The sequence below is a fragment of the Plecotus auritus genome, assembly GCF_963455305.1.
Source record: "Plecotus auritus genome assembly, chromosome: 4".
NCBI classification, from domain to species: Eukaryota; Metazoa; Chordata; class Mammalia; order Chiroptera; family Vespertilionidae; genus Plecotus; species Plecotus auritus.
Window position 1 is genome coordinate 188,650,427 of NC_137775.1, and position 26,721 is coordinate 188,677,147.

The window sequence follows — 26,721 nt, forward strand, 5'->3', positions numbered from 1 at the left end:
AATGTTCTTAAATGTTTCTAAAATGAACCTTGACATCATCATCTAAAACAATCATGATGATTTTAATATCTTAACAACAATGATCTCGTAATCATTTTAGAAAACATGGTTAATGTTAGTTTCATGGCTGTGCATTTCTCCCATGCCTCCCAGTTAAAGGATAGTAATATGACCAGTACGTTTGTGTCTGTCTTACATCCCGAAATGGGTGACTGGGCCACCTCATCTGGAATGTCTCCAAAGCTTTGGTCCTCTCTGACATGTACTTCCCATGTAATGTGGTTTCACACTCCACAAAAATGTAGCTATTTATAACTTTAACTCAGACCAATAGTTTTAAGTACTTACTTTATAATATCTCCTTCAAGGGCAATCACTCTCTTGATGATCTTCTGTCCTGGGTTTTTAGGGGACCTAGAACAAGATAAGGTTATACAATCAGTTATGGCTCTGTTGTTTTAAGAACACAAAAAGAAATTCGACCACGGTATAGCCTACGTTAAAGGCATTACAGAATCCTGAATCATGAATCCATGACCTTGATCCTACGTAGGTCCCAAGTGAGACTGAGTGACTGTCTAAGTGATTCTCTGGAGGGGAAATCATGCTGAAATTTCACCAGAATTAAAAGAGGGATAAAGCATTTCATTATGAAAGCTTGATTCCTGAAGAAAAGGGGACTCACTCATAAAAAAAAAATATGATCAGACATTTCTGTATTTAAATTTCTCCATTCCATTTAAAATTAACAGAGGAGTCTTGCCCTAACCAGTTTGGCTCAGTGGATAGAGCGTCAGCCTGCGGATTGAAGGGTCCCAGGTTCAATTCCGGTCAACGGCATGTACCTTGGTTGCGGGCACATACCCAGTAGGGAGTGTGCAGGAAGCAGCTGATCAATGTTTCTCTCTCATCAATGTTTCTAACTCTCTATTCCTTTCCCTTCCTCTGTAAAAAATCAATAAAATATATTTTTTTTAAAAATGAAAATTAAAAAAAAATAAAATTAACAGAGGAGTCTAATTTAAATCCTCAAGAAAACACAGAGGATGGGAGGTATTTTTCAAGAAAAATAAGAAATTAGGAAATTCTCTTAAACACTTAAAGATTATGTCATTCAGAGTACTAAAACAAGGCTACTGACAGTTCAAAGAAATGGCTAGGTTCTGATATGCTTAACACAGACATCATTTATTTAAGCTGTGACCAATAGCTTATGGTAAATAATTACTTGAAGTAACAGCCTTTATCGAAATGAATACCCTACCCTCTCTTCCTCCCTCCTTCACTCTCTCCCCTCCCCTTCACTCTGTCTCTCTCATTCTGGGGGAAGCTGTGCCCAGCAGCCCTTCCCAAGGGCATAAGTGAGGTCTGCTAACCATCACGTGAAGGGACTTGGCGGTACATCCCTCAGCCCCAGTCAAGTCCTCACTGCCACCTGATGAGAGACCCTGAGCCAGGCACCCCACCCGCTCAGCTGGGTCTGGCTTTCTGATCCTGAGAAAATGTGTGAGCCTCACCGGCGTGGCTCAGTGGTTGAGTGTCAACCTATGAACCAGGAGGTCAGGGTTTGATTCCTGGTCCGGGCACATGCCCGGGTCACAGGCTTGATCCCTAGTAGGGGTTATACAGGAGGCAGCCAATCAATGATTCTCTCTCATCATTGATGTTTCTAACTCTCTCTCTCTCTCTCCCTTCCTCTCTGAAATCAATAAAAAATCTATTTAAAAATATATTTAATATGTGAGATAAGGTTTGTTTTAATCTGCTAGAGGTTGGCGGGATCTGGCAATGGGTAACTCAATCTTAATACGTCCCATTTCCTACCGATAAGATTTAAAGCTCTTGACTGAATGGACCTGTTTCATCTAAATTATCATTTAATATGCATTTGAAAATCAGGGATAGATAAAAGTATTTTCAGCCCAGCCAGTGTGGCTCCGTGGTTGAGCATTTGCCCATGAACTAAGAGGTTGCCAGTGGTTCAATTCCTGGTCAGGGCACATGCCTGGGTTTCAGGCTTGATCCCTAGTGTGGGGTGTGGAGGAGGCAGCTCATCAATGTTTCTATCTCTCTGTCCCTCTCTCTTCATGTCTCCAAAAAAAAATCAATAAAAACATATTTTTAAAAATATTTTTAGTTCAAGTGTCATTTGAATTGAATTAAATACTTTTTTAAAAAGGTAAATGCACAAAAACTAAAAAGATTAAATATACCCAAACTGTAATACTTCCTCAAAGGAAACAGGAAGTGTCAATAGTGTTTTACGTTATATCTTGCGGAGAAAATGAAGTCGCCTCAACCATTTGCATCGACTTGTGATGATTGGTCTCACAATTTTTCACTACATTTATTTTTTACTTTAAAAGCAAATTTGATCAGAGTGTTGGACTGAACTATCCTCTTCACTAAATTGACTACACATCATATTCCTATACATTTAATGTCATTTATGTACAGCTAGAGTGAGGGCACGCCCAGGATAATAGAATTCATGTCCTCTGACCTGGGCTATTTTTAGAAAGCTCCCCTCCCATGTGTCCTATAGATAACCAGAAACCTAGGACATTCAACCTCAGTGATCACCAAAGAATTCATATTAAAACAATGGAGTACCATTTTCCTATTATATTGACAAAGAAATAATAATAATAATACAGTTTGTTGTTGAGGGTTTAGGGATGTGGCTAATATGAATATAAAGTGTGTGGTGCCTAAATGCCTTTCTGTAAATATGTCAAGATTTTATATTCTTTTTAACATAACAATTACACTTTTTGGAATTTATCCAAATGAAATGATTATGAGCTTATACATAATTTCACCTACTTGGATGTCATCTGTTTTAAAAAAAATGAAATAATTCAACAATAACAGCTAAAATAGTTAACTAAATTATAGTCCATCCACATATTATTTCCAAGTCATTAAAAATGATGTTATAAAAAATGTTAATGATGTGGAAAAATCAACCGAATATATAGATCAAAAATGCAAGAGAGATTATATGATGTGTACCACGACTTCACCTCTGTCATTAGAGAGAATGTACGTGCAGTTGCACTGGGAAAAATCAGGAAGGTTCTAGAACAAAAAGGGGGGGGGGGCTGAGAGGGAGCTGCCTGCATTTGGGTTCAATCCTGGGAAGCCCCTTAGTGAGTGACAACTGTTGGTATCATGTGACATTACCTGAGAAGAAACCTCCCAGGGAGGGGTGAGACCTGAACTAATGACCACGTTCCCCCACAGAATGTTGGCGCGATATTGATGTTCATGAAACCACAGAGAAAGCAAGCTTCATCGGCATAAAACAATATTCTATGCCAACAGTCTTTAAGTTTTTGAGATACTTGAAAACTAGTTTAGATTTCTAAATTAATCTATATTTTAAGATCACGAAGAAGCAAAATAGAATATGCAAAGTGAGCTATCTATCTAATTAAAGTCTTATGAATTACTACTTAGATATATCTATAAATTTTAATGTAATATTAAACTCGGATCTAATCAAATGATTCAAAATGAAAAGAAGCTATTACTAACATTAATCCCATTACTGCTCAAAAATCTGTATTTTCATCATTAGGCTGCTGGATGCGGTACTTGCTGGATGCGGTACTTTGAAATCTGTAGAAGTGACATGGAAATTGTTGCAGATTTACATTGGGAAAGTCCCGGCCACTTGCAGATCTCCCAGGACGTGAAGAATAACAAGTGAAGGATTTCGCCTTACTATAGGGACATAGCGTATGCCTGGCCCATAATACCAACATTTGCATTTCCATTTGTCATTTTAGTGTTTCCGGGGTGAGCATTGTTTCACAGTATTTATTTCTAGAGCCTGGGTTTTAATTGTTCTGTTTCCCGCTGATGATTTAATTAGGCGCGAGCTCTCAGAGGCTGGGACAGAGGCCTGGGGTGGTCTCCGCCTGGCAGGACTCCGTTTGATTTGGCAGAATTTGTCTCTAGTGAGCGTGGTTGTGGGGAGGGAACAGTCCAGCATAGGTGTAAGATTGTTGATACTTAATATTCTTCTTTTAAAAATATATATATATTTTTTTAATTTCAGAGAGGAAGGGAGAGGGAGAGAGATAGAAACATCAACAATGAGAGAGAATCATTGACCAGCTGCCTCCTGCACGCTCCCTATGGGGGACCAAGCCCAAAACCCAGGCACGTGTCTGACCTGGAAATGAACTGTGACCTCCTGTTTCATAGGTCGACTCTCAACCACGGAGCCACACCAGCCAGGCAGTATTCTCCTTAAATTTCACTCCCGACCTTGATGGAAATGTTGCCATTTTTACCCTGTGACAGGCCCAATAGTCATGTCTTTGATCTCACCGATCTCTCTAGGTGAAATTCCACATGGAAACCACCATAATGTCTCTAAAGTGCTCCATCTCCACTGAACATTGACAACGGAGGTTAGAAGTGCAATACGGCTCCTTCTGCTCTAACCCATTGAGCTGATTAGACTGGAAAGCACAGAACCTGTGTTTTGCGGGAGAGTTCTTAGGCCCCAACAACTACACACAATTGGCTCCCTTGAAAATGTCAACTTGATGCCCCCAATAGTAGACCGAATAGTCTTTGAACGTTCTCTTCAGAAGAAAACAACCACCATGAGGCTGGGATCTGCAATCCACCTGCCACAGCTCCCCTCTGAGAGTGGGGTATCACCCGCTCGGCCTGAGCGCCCCGTCCATAGCGCAGCTGCTGAGTCATCGGAAACCTTTCCCACGCTTTTCATCTTCTGCCGTTCATACTGCAGTACATGCTGCCATGATAGTTGATCAACACTGTCAACTAAAAGCACGAAGATGAAATGACATGTCTAACTCCTGTTCTTCAAGGTACCCGTGTATCTCCAGGTCTCCCTGCAGGCCCTTCCTCCTGAGGACATGGCATCACCGCGGGGGACAACACTACGTCTGGTGAGCGAGAAGGGCTTGCCAATAGGAAGGGTTTGGATGAACGCCTTCTAGTGAAAGGAGACGAGTTGAGAATGGCCAAACAAATGGGTGAGGAGCCAAAAGGAACGATGAGGTCAGAAGGGGACTTGGCGGGGGGGCAGCAGAAGGGAGATGGGGGGAATGTGCCCAGGGACTGACAGAAGTTACCGGAGTCAGGTAAAGCAAGTCACAGAGGGACAGAGCCCAGCCTGGAGGGAAACACAGCCGGTGAGTCAGAAGACAGTGCGGTGCCCATGGATTCACCAGGAGCACAGAACCAGGGGCTCCGCCTGGAGACCAGCCCCTCGCAGTTGCTGAATTTGAGTTCTGATGGCCCCACAGAGCCAGAGGTGGAGAAAGCTGGTGACGCCGCTGTCCCTCACACCCCTGGGACTGTCCTTTCCCTGTTAGGCTGTCTGGGGAAAGTCTTATTCTTCGTAAGAAGATTCCGAGGCCAACTATTCCCAGCCACAGGGTTCTGGATGGAGAACCGCAGAGAAACCCCTCCCCCAGATCCCAGCCTCTCTCAGGAGGCTGGCTGTCCTGCCTGTGTGCAGCTGGTTGGCCAGTCAGCAGTAGCTATAAGGTATAGTCAGGTATGTCTTTTCCATAAAATATTAGTGTGGTGAGGATCCCGGGTGCCCGGCCACGTCGCCTTCCTATCATCGTTCTTTAGGACACACACACACACACACACACACACGGTAGACACTTCTCCTCACCCTTACCATTTCATTCCAAGTCATCAGAACCCACTGAAGGAGGCACACGGCATCTGCCCACGTGGGCGCCTCACGGGAAGTCACCCTGATGCTGGTGGGAAGACGGGGATGAGTGAGAAGGCGCCTGGCTCGGGAGCACCCCTCTTCTCACTATGCACGCACCCCAAGGGATGCTAATCTCCACAGCCCTGAGGCCAGGCGTGGTCCATTTCACCGGCTCAGAAGCCACCGAGGCTCAAAGGGGACCAAGGGCTTTCCTCATGCCCAGAGCAGCAGGGAGAGATCACGGAGCCAACAGGAGAGCGAACCCTCATCCTTGTGCGCACCACACCTCACCGGGGAGGGGTCTCCGTGAGGTCCCCCTGCCGCAGCGCAATGAGGTATCACCATGCAGAATCCGCAGACACCTCCACGGGCACAGCAACGCGAGTGGAACCACGGAGCACAAGCGGCCGGGGCCTCACGTGCGGGGGCTACACGCACAAAGGAGGAGGCTTTGAGGGCAGTGACTGCAGAGTCTAAGAACCACATGCTTGCCGCTGCCGGTCTTCACGGGAAAGGTAGAAACCTCCGTTTCATCTCCCTGCGGCACCCCAGCGTGGCCAAGAGACGGGCACAGCCCTCGGTGATGCCGAAGATCTCCAGCGTAAGATACGCTTTCACACTGGAGTTCAGGGCGGCTCTATGGGCCATGGCGTGACGTTTGCATTAGCCAGGCCCAGAGATGTGTTGAGTTATACAACATTATTCAACTGAGTGTGGCATTTTTAAAGAACCTAAGCCTAATTCCCTAAAATAAAACGCCTTTCTTTGAAAAGATATACACTGAAATACATCTCACAAACATCCTCTGATATGGCTTCATTTAAAACCTGTAGATCAGCCTGGCTGGCATGGCTCAGTGGTTGAGCGTTGACCTCTGAACCAGGAGGACATGGTTCAATTCCCAGTCCGGGCACATGCCCAGGTTGTGGGCTCGATCCCTAGTGGGGTGCATGTAGGAGGCAGCCGATCAATGATTCTCTCTCATTATTGATGTTCCTATCTCTCTCTCCCTTCCTCTCTGAAATCAATAAAAATATATTTTTAAAAACCTGTAGTTCCAGAGCCTTGCTGAGGCAGACCCTGTCCCTCCCACCTGTCATCACTTCTTGCCACAGCCATCTGCTTGCCTGGCCAGGTCCAGCACAATGCCCGTTCCCCCAGGCTGGCCACTGGCACACGGACGCCCCTGTCCAATTCTCCATAGCGCAATCCAAGACCTATCCCTGGTCTTTCCCAATTCTTCTGTCCAAAAATTTCCTCCAGTACCACCCTCCGTATCTTCTGGACACTCGTGCTTCTCAGATACCATCTTTCAATGAGAACAGGTGCCTTTTTTTGCTTTTGGCCCTCTGTTTTCAACACAGTCATTTCCCACTACTGTTTTGTGTTAGACAAAGGAGGAAAACTTCCTGAACATCCCATCTTTTACAATTACAACCCCCTAAGTGCTTATAATTCCAGGCTTTAGAGATTTAACTGCAATGTTCAGAGGAGTCCTGTGAGCAAGAAGTAGCTAATCCAAGTATTTCTGGAAAAGTCACACCTCCTTTTGATGAACTTTTAATACTCAAAAGTCTATCTACTCATAGCTACGCTAATCTAATCAGATAATCAATATCCTACTGTAGAGTTATTGCAAAAGGAAAGGCAAGGACACGGAGCACAGAACAGAAAGTAAGGGGGATGACCACTCTTGAATCTCTTCAAGCACCTTTCAAACTACACCAGTACCCTTCTAAATTAAAAGCACGTTTTAATTAGTTCCCAACAATCCATTCTAATCACTGCCAAGGCAAAGGCTCAGCTGTTTGGAATGCAGACTGTATCATTGCTGTGGCCATGTGTACTTGACCTACCTCCTGTTAACAAAGACACTCAATTAATTATTTGCTGTTTTGAATGGCTATTTCATTCCACCTCCGCCTTCCTTCAAGTGCTGAAAGGCTCAACCACTTTATCATCTTAACCTTAGCTTTGGAGAATGCTGGGTTTCTCAGTGCCACCTAAATAACCATCTGGATCCAGAAAGCTAGTTTCCAGGACCTTAGGCTGGAGTCAGCTGAAGCGGCGCATTGACCCGGTGCCTTGGCACCTTCCAGGAGAGCCTCTTCATTTCCGGTGGCAGCTTCGGTGCCCAGTGGTCCCTTGAGGATGCAGACGCACGTGAGCACGGCTACAGTGACACGCTGGCTTCATTAGAAATCTTACCAAATGCAAAAAAGTAAAGCTTTCAGTGTAAATTGCAGGTATGTAAATGAATAGGGCATTGGTTTCTTTTCCTATGGAGCTTCAGTGTTTCCTACCTACTTTTAGTTTCATTAAGCCTGGTTGCACAGAGTCGTATTTAAACCTAGAACACCAAACCAGAACAAGAAAATAACTTTGAGGTCAAAGTGAAAATGGGACTTGAAGGTACGGTAGAAGCAGTGAAGGTCTGGTTGTGAAAAGCTAGCCACAAAGCCAAAAGGTAGAGTCTGGAATGCATTGTGACTCTTCTTACTTCTCTTGAATTCCTATAGCATTGATATCACGTGACATTTTAGAAGTTCCCATCTGCTTCCTGTGGGAAGTTTATTTATAGACTATTCCTGTCTCCACAAGGAGACATACATGTGAGAGCAGTGAGTGTCTTAACCTTCTCATTGCACCCAGTCCTGTTTCAGTCACTGGTGCTTAAACAACTAGTGGGTATTTAGTGATCATTAGATCATGAGAAACATACCAATGTGTCGCAACAAGGTAGCTCATATAAGAAGAATCATAGGCTACTAGTCCTTCTGTGTCCAGCCTATTTCACTTAGCGTGATGTCCTCAAGGTTATCCCACATTGTTGCACATGTCTGAGTTCCACTCCTTACTTCTCTTTTTCATGACTGATATTAGTCATTGTTTCATGAATATCCAAAATGATGTATCAGCCTGGTCGCAATTGCTCGGTACAATTTCTTAGACTCTAATTTAAAAAACATCACTTGAAATGCTGAAAAAACTCATGACTTCTCAGTTCTTCCCACGAGAATGTCCTTGAAAACAAGCACAACCAGAAATCCAAAGCCTTCGAGAAGCTCAGCATGAGCCCCTGGGGAGCTGACCAACGAGACGTCTGTTCATTTCTCAGTCTCACATCCATTGCTTCAGCGTTTTCTCCTTGGCATCACAGCTATGCCACTTATTAGCACGTTTTCTAGGCATATATTCCGAGTATTTTAAAATGCTCACACTAACTTAATCGGGGCATTTTAAATATTTTAAAAGAGTGAAATACTGGGTATATTTTACAATAATAAAGGTATACCGTAGACAAATGAATATTTTCCCCAAAGCACAAATCGGATTGTTAGAACTGAGACCAGCACTGGGGGTATCAGATTCTCCATCTATTACTCAGAAACTGTATTATAATTTCTCATGATGGCCATTATTATTTGCAGTGGGATTTCAGGTTAAAAACCAATATATAAAATGTGTAAGTAACACCAAAGAGAAATTAATGGTGGCAGCCTAGAACTATTTTTATTCTTTCTAAAAAGTTGTTTATCCACGGTAAATGTCTATATGAGATAAACAAATCTCACTATTGTCAACAGAAACACCCCCTGTTTAAAATAAGGTTATCGTCAACACTAAATATTCAATATATTCATGTGAGAAAGAAGAAAATTAGTTAATCCCACTTTGAATAGATTATTGTTTGATATAAAGTCCACACAGAACACTCCTGACTCTTTGATGTTAAAATTCCTTGACAGATCTAAGAAATATCAAAAACACAAAGCCCTCTGTTAAAAAAAGAAAAAGCCAAAATTTTGCTAAATCCAAGACATTTTCTCTTAACATTTGTGTGACTTTGCAAAAAATAATTAGAAATATATAAATGTAATTTTTAAATGATAATTCTTAATAGCAATTTAAATTAATAATTAATGAAAAGATCCATAGAGGAATTTAAGGAAGTTTGCTGCTATTTATAATTTTTTAAATTAAATATACTGGGGTGACATTGGTAAATTGAATTAGTATATACGCTTCAAGTGTACAAATCTATTATACATCATCTGTATATTCCATGGTGTGTTTACCATCCAAAGTCAAATCTCCTCCCGCGATTATTGATATTTTGAAAGTCAATACTTGGCATTACACTTAGAGATGGTCATGAGTTGGGTCAACCATTTGGTCTGAGCTTCATAAGAGGCACAGACATAGGCACAATATGAATATCCATATCCATCCGCAGAGCATATGCTAATTTCTCCGCGGCGCATGGGCTACGCTGTCTGCCTATCACTGCACATGTCTCCAAAGACTTCCCTCGTGCTTTGGGCTTCTTACTATTTGTGTTCTGTTTTGTGTTTTTTCTTTTTCAAAATCACCCCTGTTCCCATCATCCAGAAATAACTTCTAGGAACATTTTGTAATTACCTTTTTTTCTTTTTAAAAATCTCTACTCATACTTATTTTTTAAACAAATGAAATAGTATACAATGTTTTCTAATCTGCTTTCCGCAAAATTTAATAGTTTGTTAAAGCAAGTTTTTCTCCAGTTCTTAACTCCTCAAAGAATGAGAAGTTGCAGGTAAACTAACACAAATTAAAAGTGAAAGATTTGTGATTATCCCATTAATTCTATCAATACTGGTGGTCAATGAGATACTAACCCAAATTAGGGCTTTGAGAGAATTGAATTATTGGGTTTGGCAGCAGTCACACTGTTAAAATTATGTGGGTAATTAACAATTCTTGCCTACAGTTAGGTCTATATTTGGCAAATCAAACCAACTGGTCATGCTTCATACACCCCTGGGGAAAATCTTGCTAGGCTTACTGTTAAGACTGGGCCTGCCAAAATCGACAATTAAAACTATCTCCCGGGGCACCACAAAATGTTTACAGTAAACACTAAGGGTTGTCTTACTACCTTTTCACTAACTTTTAGCCCCGCATCCGGTCCTCTGCCGCTTTGGCCGCCTCCCTTGTGTCTGCTCGGTGGAGACAGGCACCATGCAGAAAAGCACCTGCCACTCTCACGTAGGGGAGTCGCGACAACTGTGCTCAATGTCTGGAGTGAAAGCACCTTCTCTTACCCGTTGTTCTCTTGTTTCTTGGAAAAAGAAACGGGGAACTAAGTAAATACAGAGGAATTAATTAAAGAACAGATGGAAGGGCACTTAAGGTCAAACACACATGACAATATCTTTTCCAAAGACATTTTTTTTTTCAAGAACTTGTATGCATACATGCATACCCCACAGACACAGACAATGGGGTGGTGAAGGCCTGGAGCAGGATGGTGGGGGTGGGCCAGAAGAGGTAAATGGGGGGAGGGAGGAGACATATGTAATACTTTCAACAATAAAGTTTTTGGGTTTTTTTTTAAAAATCAAAGGCATTCTTAAGGTCCCCGTGAGCATTGGTCATGGATCACGGTGCACATTTGTTAATACCTGCATCTGACTTCAGGTTCTACTAGAAAACCTGAAGCAACACGGTGGCTCTCCCTGCGTACTTGCCACGATTTTGAAAATATCACAGATCCATTTGAGCTACTTCCTCCAAAAGCTAGACCCCAGTGCGTCACTGAAGCAAAGGAACAAAACGGAATCAGGTACACATCCCCATGAAGAAGCCACGGATGTGGAACTCCCTATCTGGTTGACATGCTAGCCCTCACTGGATGGCGAGTTACTCAAAGTCAAGTCCTTTTAGCTGAGTTCTGACTGCATGCATGCTTATGTAAGGGGGAGGGAGACACAAACATCACAATTTGCATCTCTGTCAGCTGCCTCAGTAGACAATCCTGGGGCCGCATAGACATGAAGACCTAGCCACTCTCTGATCCCTGGAGGGGGTCCCCCAGGGTCAAAACTGAAGCAAATGTGTGGGCTCCATGAAGGAGTTATCACGTCAGGGTCCACGAACTATGGAAAAAGGGCTGCTGTGACTGGGCAGGTCTGCTCTGTGAACACTAATGTGCATTTGGCAAGACAGGATGTAGGATTTTTGCAATTTAAGTCTTTTGTGGAAATGGTAGTTTTTCTCACCTAATTTGAAAAGTCATATAATAGAACCAGTAACTATGATCCCATAATCCCCCAAAATAAACATCCATAGATTAAAAGTCATTAACTATAACCTCATACCATCCTCCTCTCTCCTTTTAGGACTATATCTTTAAAGTTATTCTTATCATCATTAAACATCACACATTCATAATTTTGATTCTGTTTAGAAGCATGCAATTATCAGTCAATAAATCCACGTTGAAGTGAAAATATCTGATGAATTCCACATGAATAATTTTGTTTTATTTTAAAGTATAAATAAATTGACCAATTCTGCCATCACAGAAGTTTTTGGTAGTTATGCCACCTGAAACAAAACAAACAAACAAAAAAAAACCAACAACTAAATACTGAGAGGAACTTGAAGAAGCAAATTACTTGACTCTGGATTTCAAGGAAGCCTAAGAGCCTCATTGTCAAGATAAACACATATCAACAAATCTTTGACCTCCTTTCTAGAAAGAATGGTTGATACAATCTTCTTTAATTGAATTGACTGGGTGACATTGGTTATGCTAAGTGAAATGAGCCACTCAGAGAAAAACAAGTACCATTGACTTCACTCCGATGTAGAATCCAATGGACAAAATAAACTGACAAACAAAATAGAAACAGACTCATAGAGAGAGAACAGGCTGACAGCTGTCAGAGCAGAGAGGGGCTGCAGGGCTGGGGGAAAGGGGTGGAGAGATTAAGAAAAGGAAAAAACTCATAGCAGTATGGTTGATAGAGTCTTAATGCTATGAATTGGGCAGATTGGTAATAAACAGGACTTTTGCAGTAAACTTAAAAATCTCCTCAAAGTTGATTTCAGAAATTGCTGCCTCCACATACTGTTCCCTTTCCCATCTTCATTTAGGAATTTAATTACCAGAATCTAGAGGTGCATCACCTCCCCCAAAGTCACACAAGAAAGGCTTTGGATAGCGACCACTGCAATCTCGCTTAGTCCTCCAGGCATAATTAACATTTATTGGATTCTACCTGTTTTGCTCAATTTGTATAAAGGACCAGAGGCGAAATTCAAAGTGTTTAAGGAGGGTTATGATAAAGCCCTGACCCATCAGCAGAGAGGCAGGCTGTCAAGCCACCGAGGATAGGAGTGGATACTGGTTGAGTGTCTGTCCTCCTGTCAAGCCACCGAGGATAGGAGTGGATACTGGTTGAGCGTCTGTCCTCCTAAGGACCCAGGTCTGGGCACATCCAGGCAGCACCAAGGGGACAATGGGGAAGTGCTACTCCTCCCTGTTGTTTAGTTCGTCACCAAGAGTTCAGTATTTAAACTTTGTAGTGTTTTTTTCTTTTTATTTTCTTTACTGATTGAGGTATTACATATGTGTCCTTGTCCCCCCTTTACCTCCCACCCCCCTCATGCCCTCACCCCCCTGGTGTCTGTGCCCATTGGTTAGGCCTATATGCATGCATACAAGTCCTGCGGTTGATCTCTCCCCTTTCCCCCCTCCGTCCCCCTGCCTTCCCTCTGAGGTTTGATGGTCTGATCGATGCTCCTGTGTCTCTGGATCGTTTTTGTTCATCAGTCTATGTTGTTCATTATATTCCACATATGAGTGAGATCATGTGATATTTATCTCTCTCTGACTGGCTTATTTCGCTTAGCATAATGCTCTCCAGTTTCATCCATGCTGTTGCAAATCGTAGTTCCTTCCTTCCTTTTTATAGCAGCGTAGTATTCCATTGTGCAGATGTACCACAGTTTTTTAATCCACTCATCTGCTGATGGGCACTTAGGCTGTTTCCAAATCTTAGCTATGGTGAATTGTGCTGCTATGAACATAGGGGTGCATATATCCTTTCTGATTGGTGTTTCTGGTTTCTTGGGATATATTCCTAGAAGTGGGATCACTGGTCAAATGGGAGTTCCATTTTTTGTTTTTTGAGGAAACTCCATACTGTTCTCCACAGTGGCTGCACCAGTCTGCATTCCCACCAACAGTGCACGAGGGTTCCTTTTTCTCCGCATCCTCGCCAGCACTTGTCGTTTGTTGATTTGTTGATGATAGCCATTTTGACAGGTGTAAGATGGTACCTCATTGTCGTTTTGATTTGCATCTCTCAGATAATTAGTGACTTTGAGCACGTTTTCATATGTCTCTTGGCCTTCCTTATATTCTCTTTTGTAGTGTTTTTAAAAATATATTTTTGTTGATTTCAGAGAGGAAGGGAGAGGGAGAGGAAGATAGAAACATCAATGATAAGAGAGACCATTGATCGGCTGCTTCCTGCACACCCCACACTGGGATTGAGCCAGTAACCCAGGCATGTTAAGCGTCCATCCTCCTAAGGACCCAGGACTGGGAATCGAACTGTGACCTCCTGGTTCATAGGTAGATATTCAACCACTGAGCCACACGGGCCGGGCTATAAATCCCTCTGAAATAGCAAAAAAAAAAACTTAACCCAAATGGCAATAGCAGAATAAGAAAAATACACATCAAACCAGCATCAAAAATGTCCCTTTTCAAGATGAGTCCATCACTTTTATATCTACCTCTAGCACATGGGCAGGTAACAAGCTCCACTGGACAGTAGAAAGATCAGAGGCACTGGGGTCAGGCCGACTGGCTTGGATGTTTGCCTTAAAAAGCTTCCTTTTCTCTGCTGCTTCCCCTATCGAAGCCTTTATCACCCTGAGGCTGGGTTATCGCATACACCTACCCAACCTCCCTGAGGCCGGGCCTTTCTGCACTTGGCCACCCTGCTGTCCAGACCGGCTTCTAGAAACATAAGCCAGGGACTTCATTTCCTCTGGAAAACGCTGTCTGTCTCCAGTCATGTGACACACAGAAAGCTAGATCCATGAGACCGGACCAACTGTTCTGGGTGATTCACTCCGAATGACGGCACATTCTCAACAAGAATGAGCCCATTCAGACGTGCCACCCTTTTAACAGCATATTTTTATGCTCTTTCTTTTCTCTCTCTCGGAAAAGAAAAGCTGTACTTTTCATGCAAAAAGATGAAAATGCATGTGTTATAATTAAAAGTAAATTTCATGAGTGACAGTGGATTAGTACAAATCCCATGACCTGTTTACATAATACTGGTATTTCAAACCACATCATTTAGGATGGTCCATGCAGAGTCCACAAGAGATTAATGAATGATAATGCTCCGCGCATAGCTTTATGTAAATGTTAAGGCCCCGACAAAGCCTCTCAGGGGTCGAGAGAGGCCAGGCCACTTCCGTTGTAGGAGCTTCTCAGCATATTAACAACAGAGCAGGGCCGACACCTGACTCCTCAGAGTGCGGCCTGTTCTAAACATTTATGTAAAACAGGTCAACATATTCCACACTGAAAATCGCAATACAACCTCCTTGTGCTATTCACAACATAATTCAGGTTTGCCCTCATCACACTGAACATTCTATAACTGACGAAAGGCGGTATGGCCCGGCTGGTGTGGTGTGGCTCCGTGGTTGAGCGTCAACCCATGAACCAAGAGGTCACGGTTCCATTCCAGGTGTGGGCACATGCCCGGTTGCAGGCTCGATCCTCAGTGGGGGGCGTGCAGGAAGCAGCCAATTGATGTTTCTCTCTTATTGATGTCTCCATCTCTCTATCCCTTTCCCTTCTTTTCTCTCTAAAAATCAATAAAAACATTTTTTTTAAAAAAAAAAGGTGGCATGGTCCGGTAACAGAAGCAAAGCTGGAAGTTTTCTGATGAGCATGTTTTTTTAATCTTGTCCGTGTGTCCCTGTCACTATAGGATCACATTCCAACTTCTCGTGTCAGCCTTTGTGAGTGGAAGCCCAGGTCTCCTGACCCTCCTGGGATGGGTCCCCCAGACATAGACCGAAAGACTAACCTTGTTCAGTTTTTGAAGGGCACTCAGCTCCCAGCATCTGCTGGTTGCATAGGGAATACACGGCTCCAACAGTAACCAGCACAACGGCTTCCTGTCACCTACGGACAGGGATGTCTGCACGTACCTGCTGGCGAACATGCCTTTCGCAGTAGCGCCCTCCCTGTCCCCTGCGGGCTCGCCTGCTGCACTGGCTGGCCCGTCAGGTCCAGCTTCGGGGCACACTGACCTCCTCTTCGCTCTTCCCTCTACTGCCTTCCCGTCATCCCATCCACCAGCCAAGCCTTTCCTTCCACATCCTCTCTTTGATGAAACAGTCACTGTTGCTGAGCTCTCTGCTTTTAAAAAAACTTTTATCAGCCTTCGCTGGTTTGGCTCAGTGGATAGAGCTTTGGCCTGTGGACTGAAGGGTCCCAGGTTCGATTCTAGTCAAGAGCACACAACTCAGTTGCAGGCTTGATCCCCAGGAGGGGGCGTGCAGGAGGCAGCTGATCAATGATTCTCTCTCATCATTGATGTTTCTATCTCTCTCCCGTCCTCTCTGAAATCAATAAAAATATATTTTTAAAAAATAAGACTTTGATCATACTTCGTATATTTTTCATTACATAAAGTATACTATATGATACAATTATTTGTGAATTTATTTTACTTCCCCCAAGAGATTGTACGTCTACTGAGGGCAAGGAGGGCTGTCTTCACCTCTACATTACCTGTGTCCCCTGGCATCATGTATTAGACATGGTAAACATTAGGTAAATATATATTCATTAGACATTACAGTAGCCACAGATTTTAGCAACATGCCTGCTGAAATGAATATTTCCAGTGGTTTCAGTAACTTAAATACCCAACTATGTCTATCATTGCCGAGTTAAAGAACATGCATAATGATTATTCATTGGCTACCCAGGTCAAGCATCCCAGGCATAAAATATGAAGTCCATAAATATTAAACAAAGAAGTATAATGAGAATACATCAATAATGTGATCAGCCCTCAAAAGTGAGATAAATTATAATCACAATCTAGTTTAATTTTCCAAACAGAATTAAAACCATATTTGAAATTCAAATAAAGATGTATCTTTTTTTTTTTAACTTCACTGAGTTTCTTAATGTCTTGGCAAAAGCTTCATAATATACAGCCGATTCATTAGGAGCTTAATCAGGTCACTCAAGCATTTGTTCACATGGAAAGTTCACCCAAATGGATCAAAACCCTTAGCCAATATCTATATCACTCTAATTAAGAATATATTCAGAAATACCGCCATATTTAATGCTTAATCAAATTGCCAACTTCTTGGCAAATAAATTCATGTTGTTCTTGTAGGCCACTCGTCTCAGCCCCTGCAGTTAAAATAACATGGCTGAGCTCCAACTCCTAATCACTTAGGAGGGAAAAAGATCGTTTATTTCACGAGAATTCACTGCATCAAAGGGGATACATGATACGGAGAAGAATAACCTACGTACACTGACCGAGCTCTCAACCTGATCTTGTATAAAAACAAAAGTGGTTATTTATCTTAAAGTCATAGGGAGAGCAATGCAAGCGCTTGAGAAAGAAGTAGTGTTACAGCATCACATCCAAAAACTTGGGGAGAAAAGACCCGGTTTCCCTAAGACTTTCCTGCCTCTACCCTTTCATCCTATGCCTGTTCCTTGCAGCTCACACAGTGGACAGGGACGGGCCATCTCAGTGGCTGAAATGAGCAGGAAAGGAGACATCACCCATCCTCACAGCACCCGCCTCTCCCTCCTCTGTGCCCATCCCTCTACAAAAACCAGTCTTGTAAACATTCAAGGATTTCCCCAGGAGGAATCCCCTGGGCGTATCCCCTCACCCCTGTTTCCTCTAGAAATTCCACCCTGGCAGATGCTCCTCTCCTTCGCAGAAATCGTATCAATGTTAACGAAGATCCATGGCTTTTCTTTTAGTTCCTTTTGTAGTTCTTCTTGCTCTTCCCCAGTGAACACTCCTCCCCAAAGTTGACTGTTTTCTCTCTTGGCCTTGTCATGCCTTCAAATATGAGATCTATACAAGTGACGCCAGGATCTGAAATCTTTCCCTTCGTGTTCTAAAGGTCTCCTCCCTCCCCACCCAGCTGTCTGACATTCTCATGATCACAGCCACCTGGACGTTGAGTAGACAACTCAGACTAAAATAGTCAAAAGACAAGTACACATTCCTCTCTTGTCCCCCTCTGCCCCGAGCCACAAAAAAGCAAAGGAAACCACCACCACCAACAACGCTCCGGCTTTCCTGTTTCTCTCAGAGACGTTCTCCTTGTAGGCGCATGCTGGACACCCAGCATCCTGCCTGTCTGCTGTGCCCCCTGGCCCCCAGGGCCGTCCACCTCCCCAGTGGCTCTCCTGTCTGTCCTGGCTCTGCCCTTGTCATGCCCCACACTCAGAGCAAGCTCTCGCTGGCCCTTTCTGGAATAAAAAGAAAAGGTCTCTCTTTGCCCACATCCCCTCCATCGCTAATGCCTGCCTCACGCTTCTATGCTGGGGAATGGCCCTGAGGGGTCACTCATTCCTTAAATTGTCACTATTATCCTTTAATCAAGTCATCAATTTTATAGACAAATCACACGCCCAGCTTTCTACTGACGAACCCTGTCCATCTCTGCTCAGGGCCAAGTCGGTTCAGTTTCCTGTGCTCTCTCTTCACTGGCACACGTCACAGGAACCAGCCTACCTTTAACCTGTCCGCGGGGTTCTTCCCCCACTGGAGCCTAAAAGCAAAATGAGGGAAGCTGTCCCTAACTGCCCTCTCTCACACCTCCTTTTAGCAATAGAAACAGCTGGTCCCCAGCTAAACTACCTTCCTAGCCCCCTTACCGCGGAGTGTGACCACATGACCACATTTTGGACAGCGGGGGAGGAGCAGAAGCCTCATGTAGAGCTCCCAGCCTGTGCTTTTATTTTTTTAACTTGATTTTTATTGTTGGCACTATTACAGATGTCCCCTTTCTCCCCCTTGCCCACCTCCACCCACCCACCCCCCCTTCCCTCTGGCCCTCACCTCACTGTCGTCTGTGTCCAGGATTATGCATTTATGTTCTTCAGCTAATGCCTTCACCTTCCTTCATCCAGTCCCTGCCCCTCTCCCCTCTGACAGCTGTCAGATGTTCCATGTGTCCATACCTCTATTTGTTCATTAGATTCCACCTATATGTGAGATCATAAGGTGTTTGTCCTTCTCTGACTGGCTTCTTTCACTTAGCATCATAATCTCTAGGTCCATCCATGCTGTTGCAAAAAGTAAAAGTCCCTCCTTTATTACAGCCACCTTTAAAAGGAAGAAGTGGGCCTCCCCACCCCTCCCTGACTTTCCATCTTTAACCACAACGATGCCAGAAGCATCCCAGGAGCTAGGGACCAACGAGGAGTCTGGTTCCTGAACAACCTCTTGGCGCAGAGCCCTGCCCACCCCCTTTCCCAGGCCACCTGTAACTTGGATGTCTGTATGAGGGAAATACTTTTCTACCTTGCCTCGTTTGAGCCTTTGGAATTTCTTTTTCTGTTCAAGTAGCCAATACAACAGGTTATCCCATAAATAGATACAGTCTCGCCAACACCTGTCCCACTTGTGAGCAGTGATGACATGCATGGCTCACAGACACTGTGGACCAGGAGTTCAGGAGTAACACTGCTGAGAAATGCCAGGAAAAAGGGTTAATCGGTATTACAAAGAAAGAACATGGTGCAAACCATGGAGGGACATATTTTCAGTGTGGCTTTAATAAGAAAATAAATCTTCCCAGCAAAAGGCCCACAGCCACAGCGCATTCACGGTGGATAGGAAATTAGAGAGCGACAAGCACCCCATTTCTATTAGGAAGCAAGGGGGTATTTGGGAAAGCACAGCGAGAGAAGTGAAACCAGCAGGAACATCAATCACTGGCTCACTCCAGGACTTAGACCTTGGAAATGAGGTCCAGGAACAGACGCTGCAATGCCGGCGCAGACCAGCCTGGAGTTGAGCATCATGAGGTCCCTTGAAGAGGAGACATGGAGGGACACAGGGAAGGAATTAGAACAGATCGTACAGGTGCTAGATTGGGTGATAATTTCCACAATAAGGAAAAATCGTGAGTGAATGGCTGAACCCCATGGAGCCATCTTTATCATTATCTAACTAGAGACCCGGTGCACAAAATTTGTGCACAGGGAGGGGGGGTGTCTCTCAGACCTGCCTGCACCTTCTCACAATCTGAGACCCCTCGGGGGATGTCCAACTGCCAGTTTAGGCATGATCCCTGCCTAAACTGGCAGTCGGACATCCCTCTTGCAATCCAGGACCGCTGGCTCCTAACCATTCGCCTGCCTGCCTGCCTGATCGCCCCTAACCACTCTGTATGCCTGTCTGATCGCCCCTAACCACTCTGCCTGCCTGTCTGATCACCCCTAACTGGTCGCTTGCCTGCCTGATTGCCCCTAACCGCTTCTGCCTCGGCCCCCGCCGCTGTGACTTCGTCCAGAAGGACATCTGGAAGGATGTCCAGAAGGTCATTTGGCTGTCCAGTCTAATGAGCATATTAGGCTTTTATTACAATAGATGACTGGTCATATCTGTGTGTGTGATAAAGAGCAGTTGGGAGAAAACTGTTTTTCCCAGATGCTGTTCAGCAAGAGGCCAAAAAAAAAAAAGGATCAGGAACAGAGTGGAATACTCTATTTCTTGTCCAAGACAAGCAGGTGCACTGCTCTTGTTGAGTTTGCTCCAATGACAAGGAGATTCCAATATCCTTAAACAGTCCTTGACATGGACATGTTAGGTGCATAGATTTTATATTTTAATTCTTTCTGGTTCAAGTGTCTAAGAATCGGTGACCCCACGAGGGACCCTGGGTAAAGGGAAGCCAGGCTGAAATATGGTACACACCCCTAGTTTCTGCTGGTCTTTGTATCCTTCACCAAATGAATCACAAGCTGTATGGGTGTTTCCTACCTATTTATAACCCACCAGAAATATTATAACCATAAAGAGATAAAACACTATAGGTTAGGTCCGTGGTCGGCAAACTGCAGCTCGAGAGCCACATGCAGCTCTTTGGCCCCTTGAGTGTGGCTCTTCCACAAAATACTACGGCCTGGGCGAGTCTATTTTGAAGAAGTGGCATTAGAAGAAGTATAAGTTTAAAAAATTTGGCTCTCAAAAGAAATTTCAGTCGTTGTCCTGTTGATATTTGGCTCTGTTGACTAATGAGTTTGCCCACCACTGGGCTAGGTCATTTCCCACAAACCCTCTCGCAGCACTCATACAATCCTGAAGGAAGAATTCCTTCCAGACAGAATACATACGGGATGCCTCAGATGCTGCAATGTAAAAGCATGGGCTCCAGTGTCAGGCAGACCTGGGCTCAGACGCCACTCCATCCCTGCAGCAGGTGTGTGACTGTGGGCAATCTATAAAACGTCTCCAAACGCCGGGTTATTATATCTCAAAATTAAGACCAAATACCGACACAGACAAGCATACGACTGCATCTCTGACACGTGCTAGACGTCAAAATACTGTAGGAGGGTGTTAGAGGGCACCTGATCTAATTTGGAAAATCAGGGAAGGCTTCCCTGAAGAGGTGATATTACAGCTAATATCATGAAAAGGCTTAACCAGGGGTCAGCAAAGGGGGTTCTAGGCAAAGAGATGGTCTGTGAGGATGCAGCACATTTTAGGAGCTAGAAGAGGGCAGTAACAGCTGGAGCACAGATGGTGAGGGGGACTCAGTGGATAATACAGCCGGAGTGTGCACAGGTGTCAGCCAACACAGGGCGGCATGAGCCATCGTCCAATCAAGGGTGAGAAGTAGCGGGTGACATGCACATAGTAAGTACTCAACAAACGTTAGCTTTACCACCACTGCAGGGAAACAGCCCCGCCTCCTGATCACTGACTCTGGGACCGGAAGAGAGAGCCAGCCACCTGTCCCTCCTGCCACAATGGCATCTTTAAGAGCCTCCTTTTCTGCGTGGGCTAAAGCACACAGGTCTCTCTCTCATTTGTAAATCTTTAGATACCTGTAGATGCCCATGCAGCTGTAAAAAATAACACGGAGGCCCTAACCGGTTTGGCTCAGTGGATAGAGCGTCGGCCTGCGGACTGAAGGGTCCCAGGTTCGATTCCGGTCAAGGGCATGTACCTGGGTTGCGGGCACATCCCCAGTAGGGGGCGTGCAGGAGGCAGCTGATCGATGTCTCTTTCTCATTGATGTTTCTAACTTTCTATCCCTCTCTCTTCCTCTCTGTAAAAAATCAATAAAAAAATATATTTTAAAAAAAATAAATAACACGGAGAATCGCTGTGGGCCCTTCATTCCGTGACCCCAATGGAAAGCTCTTGCATAACTAGAGTACCATGCCCCAGCCCCAGGACCACGCTCACAGAATCCACTGACCTGATTGAGATTTCACTAGGCCTGCATGCACGTGTGTGTGTGTGAGTGTGTGTGTGTGTGTGTGTGTGTGTGTGTGTGTGTGTGTGTGTGTTGGCGGGTATATTGAGTTCTATGTCATTTGACCTTATGTGTACATTCATGTGACTGGCACCAGAGTTAAGATACAGAACAGCTTGATCACAAGGAATCCTCATGCTACCCTCTGTTTCTATTTTATTTTTTTGTTAATCCTCACCCAAGGATATTTTTCCAATGATTTTCAGAGAGAGTGGAAGGGAGGGCAGGAAAGACAGAGAGAGAAATATGGATGTGAGACAGACAAATCAATCAGTTGCCTCCCACACACACTCTGACTGGGGTCAGGGATTGAGCCTGCAACCAAGGTCCATGCCCTTGACCAGAATCAAACCCGGGACCCTTGAGTCCACAGGCCAACGCTCTATCCACTGAGCCAAGCCGGCTAGGGCTCATGCTAGCCTTTAACAGCCACCCACCACTCTCCCTCCCACCCTCACATCTCCATGAATCTGGCAACCCCTAATCCGTTCTCCATCTCTATAATTTAGCAGTTTCAGAAATGCGATATAATGGGATCATAACCGAATGTTCCTTTTTCCTATTCTTTTTCCCACTCAGCATAATCCCTTTAAGGTCCATCCAATTTGCTGCATGCTTCGCTAGTTCATCCCTTTGTCCGGCTAAGTAGCATATATTCTAGACACAGGATCTTCGCCAGACAGGTGGTTTTGCTGAAATTTCCTCCAAGCCTCAGCTTGTCTCCATAGCGATTATGAGTGGCAGGGAGTACGCAGAAGCAGGGAATTAGAACGTGATGCGTGTGTGACACTCTCAGAACTTGCAAAGTCCTTCACATGCAGGCCCCTGTGGCTAAAACACTACTTTCGAGCGTGCTCTAGAGAGGGGAGAGGGGAGCTCTGTGGCCAAGCTCGCCAACTCAGCGATACATACTCCGCTCTTTCAAATTTCAGGTGTTTAAATTGTTTCTCATGAAAGTTGTGTTAATTCCAACATGGCATCGCTCACATCCCTTTGAAGGGAATGCTCGGCTCAGCGGGGACTGTCACCTGAAGTGCCTAAGTGGGGCCACGTCCCGAAGGCAGCCACAGGGGAGCTGGACCCCTCGCCTAACGGGTCAGGGATCCCACAAAGAGTTTTGCAAATGACAGGAAGTGGAAGCTGATCGTTCCTAAGGCAGCTGGCACAGTGTGACTTGGCAGGGCCCGAACGGTCAAGGCAGGCAGGAAGCCCATGCGATTCCGGGGGCGAGGGTAAGGATGGCACCTCTCCGCGGGAAGGGCGGCAAAGAGCGTAGAGCACCTTTAATCCACCCCAAGATTCCGTGGTGGATGAAGAGGAATGTTCGGAGTTCTTAAATATCTGAAAATGTCTTCAGCCTCCCATTACAGAAGAGAAGGCAAACACCACTTCCAACTGAAAAGGAGATTTTTCCCTTGAAAACAGCGCACCGCCTGCCGGTATCCAGTCTGCACCCCAGAAGTCAGATGTGAATCTGCTCCGGGTTCTTGTCTGAGGCATCGTTTCCTCCTCCTGGACCTTTCATGAGCTCACGCTTACCCTTGGAGTTCCAAAAAGTCAGTGTCTTGGGGTGGATTATTGTATGGGAGCACTCCAATGACACAGCTCCTTCTTCAGGTCTTCTACTTTCTCATTCAATCCTTATTTTTTTATTTTCCATACCATTCTTGAGATTCTGATATTGTCCTTCATGGCATCTATGCCTTACAGGTTTATTTTTGACACTTTTTGTCTATCTGTCTTCTTCCTCTATTTTCTCCGTGATTTCTAATGTGATTGATTTTATTTTGACAATGATATTTTTATTCTCAAAGAGGGCTCTGTAGTTCTCTAATGCCCCCCGTTTTTTATGAGAGATAGAAATATCAATGAGAGAGAATCATTGACCAGCTGCCTCCTGCACAACCCCTATTGGAGACTGAGCCTGCAGCCCAGGCATGTGCCCTGACGGGGTATTGAACCGGTGACCTCCTGGTGCATGGGCCTACACTCAACCCACTGAGCCCCTTGGGCTGGGCTCTCATGCCTCCTTTATCACAGGGTCCCTAAGTCTTCCTCTGTGGATACAATGTGCTCTCAGATCTGTCTGCATGCGTCAGATGAATAAAAAATAAGATACTCATGTTCCCTGAATTGTCAACTGGATGAGCTCTCTTCTTTTTTAGCGGATCTCGCACTTCCTATTGTTGGGTTGGGAGAAAGAAGTTGTTGATGCCTGCTGCGGGATAAGAAGGGCTTTTCCCCCAGAGGCAGTTCCGACAGGGACATCTGTATGGCGCAGGGAGTCGTGGGGGGAAGGACTCCAAGGCAAAGGGTTAAACTTGGGAACTCGCAGGTCAAGGCAGAAGAGCAGGGAGCCGGCCCCCTGGCAGAGTTAATGAACCTTTGCATCTGACTCAGTAGGAGGAGCCTAACTGACTTGGGTCTGCAAGGTCTGCACAGGAGGATCTGCTTCATTCCTGTGCCACGGCCTTAACCGATCACTGGCTAAAGACTGTCTGACAACAGACACCGCGGAGGAGGCTGGAGGGACTCTCAACGAATCCCCGTTGGTGGCTGCTTCCCACCAATACCCCGCTAGGAACCTTGCTGACTATCAGCCCAGAATTCCCCTCCTTGGTTAAAGGTTTATCCCTTTTAAAGATTGCATGAGGGATGGAAAGCAAGCGCAATATCCCCAGTTGACTGACTCTAAGTAATCTTTTACATTTAGTCTCACCTCAGCCATGATAACAGCTCTTGCCTTTACAGGTGCACATTTCAAGGGGTCACTGGGAGACGATAAAACACGAAGGCAATGAGGTGATAATGTATTTGGCTGAACGCGGCTATCTTTTTAAAATACCTTTGATTACAAACCATTTACAACCTACCAGTTAGTAAGTACTCATTGAAAAACAGAAGGGTGACCCCTGTGACACGCTCAAAATACGGACCTTCCCACCAACATCTAGACACCCTCCTGCTTGTTTCGCAAATGCTCAAAAAGATCACAAAAGAGCTAAAAAGGCCGAAGCTCACGGCAAGTGCACTGAACAAGAACGGCTCACAGACGCTTGGCGTCGACAATGACGTTCATTGGCCAGTCCATGAACCCATGTCAGGGCTGGTGGTAATGCGTGGACCTAGCAGGATCAATAAAACACGAGTGGACCTCTGCTGTAGAATCTGAGTGCAAAGGCGCCAGTGACACAGGGGTTTTGCAAAAACACCATTTTTTAGTCTCTGACACGGGTGCCAAAACACCTGTTGGCTGTTATTGTGCGAAACATTATTTTGTTCCTATAAAATGAAATAAGGTAATGTGTAATTATTTCAAACATCGTTTTAAGCCAATCTTCTGTGAGGGCCCCAAAATAATTAAAATCCACTGAAGCATAACTTCAACTTACATACTTTTCATACCTTAGATTATTGTATTCAATCAAGTATGAAAGTGCGATAAAATACAGAACTATTCAATAAATACAGTATGTCCTTAAATAATGCTTTGACAGGTTTTAGAGATATTAAAGATAACTTGAAAGGGCAGGTTAAAATCGGCTGCTTTTGTATCAAAAAGGAGATCTCTTTTCATTATAACTAAGTATTTGAATAACGACTATTATGAACTTCGGAAGGTGGTTAATTATATCTCACATGACTCAAAGAAAAATTTATTAGAATCTCACAATTAATAATTTGTCAGAATCCTTCATTACTAAAACGATACATATGCTAATTGAGTGTCAGTCTAAGTTCAAATATGAACAGTTAACAGTGAGCATTAGTGGCAGACTAAGTTAAAACTGTAATTCCCAATTTATAATGTGTTAAGACTAATTTTTTTAAAAGTTTGTGTGTTTTTTAATTGACTTCAGAGAGGAAGAGAGAGAGATAGAAACATCCATGATGAGAGAGAATCATTGATCAGCTGCCTCCTGCACACCCGCTACTGGGGATCGAACCCAGCAACCCCCGCATGTGCCTTGACTAGGAATGAACCGTGACCACCTGGTTCATAGGTCAACTCTCAACCACTGAGCCACGCTGGCCAGGCCATGGGCTGAGACTCTTTTCCCACAAAGTCACTGAGAAAAATAGGCACGTAATCTATTTTCATGTTAGTAGGACAGAAGTAAACAGTTAGGGGCAGAGAACTACAGCTAACAGCTACCGAAGGGACCACGCCCAAACTCCTCAGACAGGCCAGTACAATGGAGACAGGGAGTCAAAGAATTAGAGTGGAATAGAGCAAACTGAAATTGAACGTCAGAGCCCACGGATACATAAAACATCCACAAAACCATGAGTAGCTATAGTGGTTTCTCCTTTATTCGACCAAACTAATCAAACTTCCTGCTACCATAAGAGTCAAGTACAGGGAATACAAAGGAAGAGACCCTGTGAGGTCCCAGCAGAATTCCGAAAGCACGTTTAATAAGTGCAGCACAGAGTAGAAGATGCAGGCGTCCTCAAACTGCGGCCCGCAGGCCACATGCGGCCCGCTGAGGACATTTATCCGGCCCGCCGAGGACATTTATCCGGCCCGCCGGGTGCCGCTGCCTGTCCTGCTTAGCAGCCGACTCGTCCTGGGCCCGCAGTGCGCATAGGAATTTGTTCATAGTTTTTTTTTAAACTATAGTCCGGCCCTCCAACGGTCTGAGGGA

The 26,721-nt window shown here is 44.5% G+C and overlaps 1 protein-coding gene across 3 annotated transcripts in view; it reads right to left on the minus strand.

The window, feature by feature from the left end:
* IMMP2L (inner mitochondrial membrane peptidase subunit 2) overlaps positions 1-26,721 on the minus strand; it is a 515,663-nt gene that overhangs the window by 162,080 nt on the left and 326,862 nt on the right. For 2 of the 3 annotated variants that reach the window (XM_080665429.1, XM_080665428.1), the window contains one exon: positions 349-414. The exons of the other annotated variant lie outside the window; for it this stretch is intronic. In XM_080665429.1, coding sequence (XP_080521555.1) covers positions 349-414 — 66 coding nt within the window. The remainder of the gene's footprint in view (positions 1-348; positions 415-26,721) is intronic. 3 annotated transcript variants of the gene reach the window in all.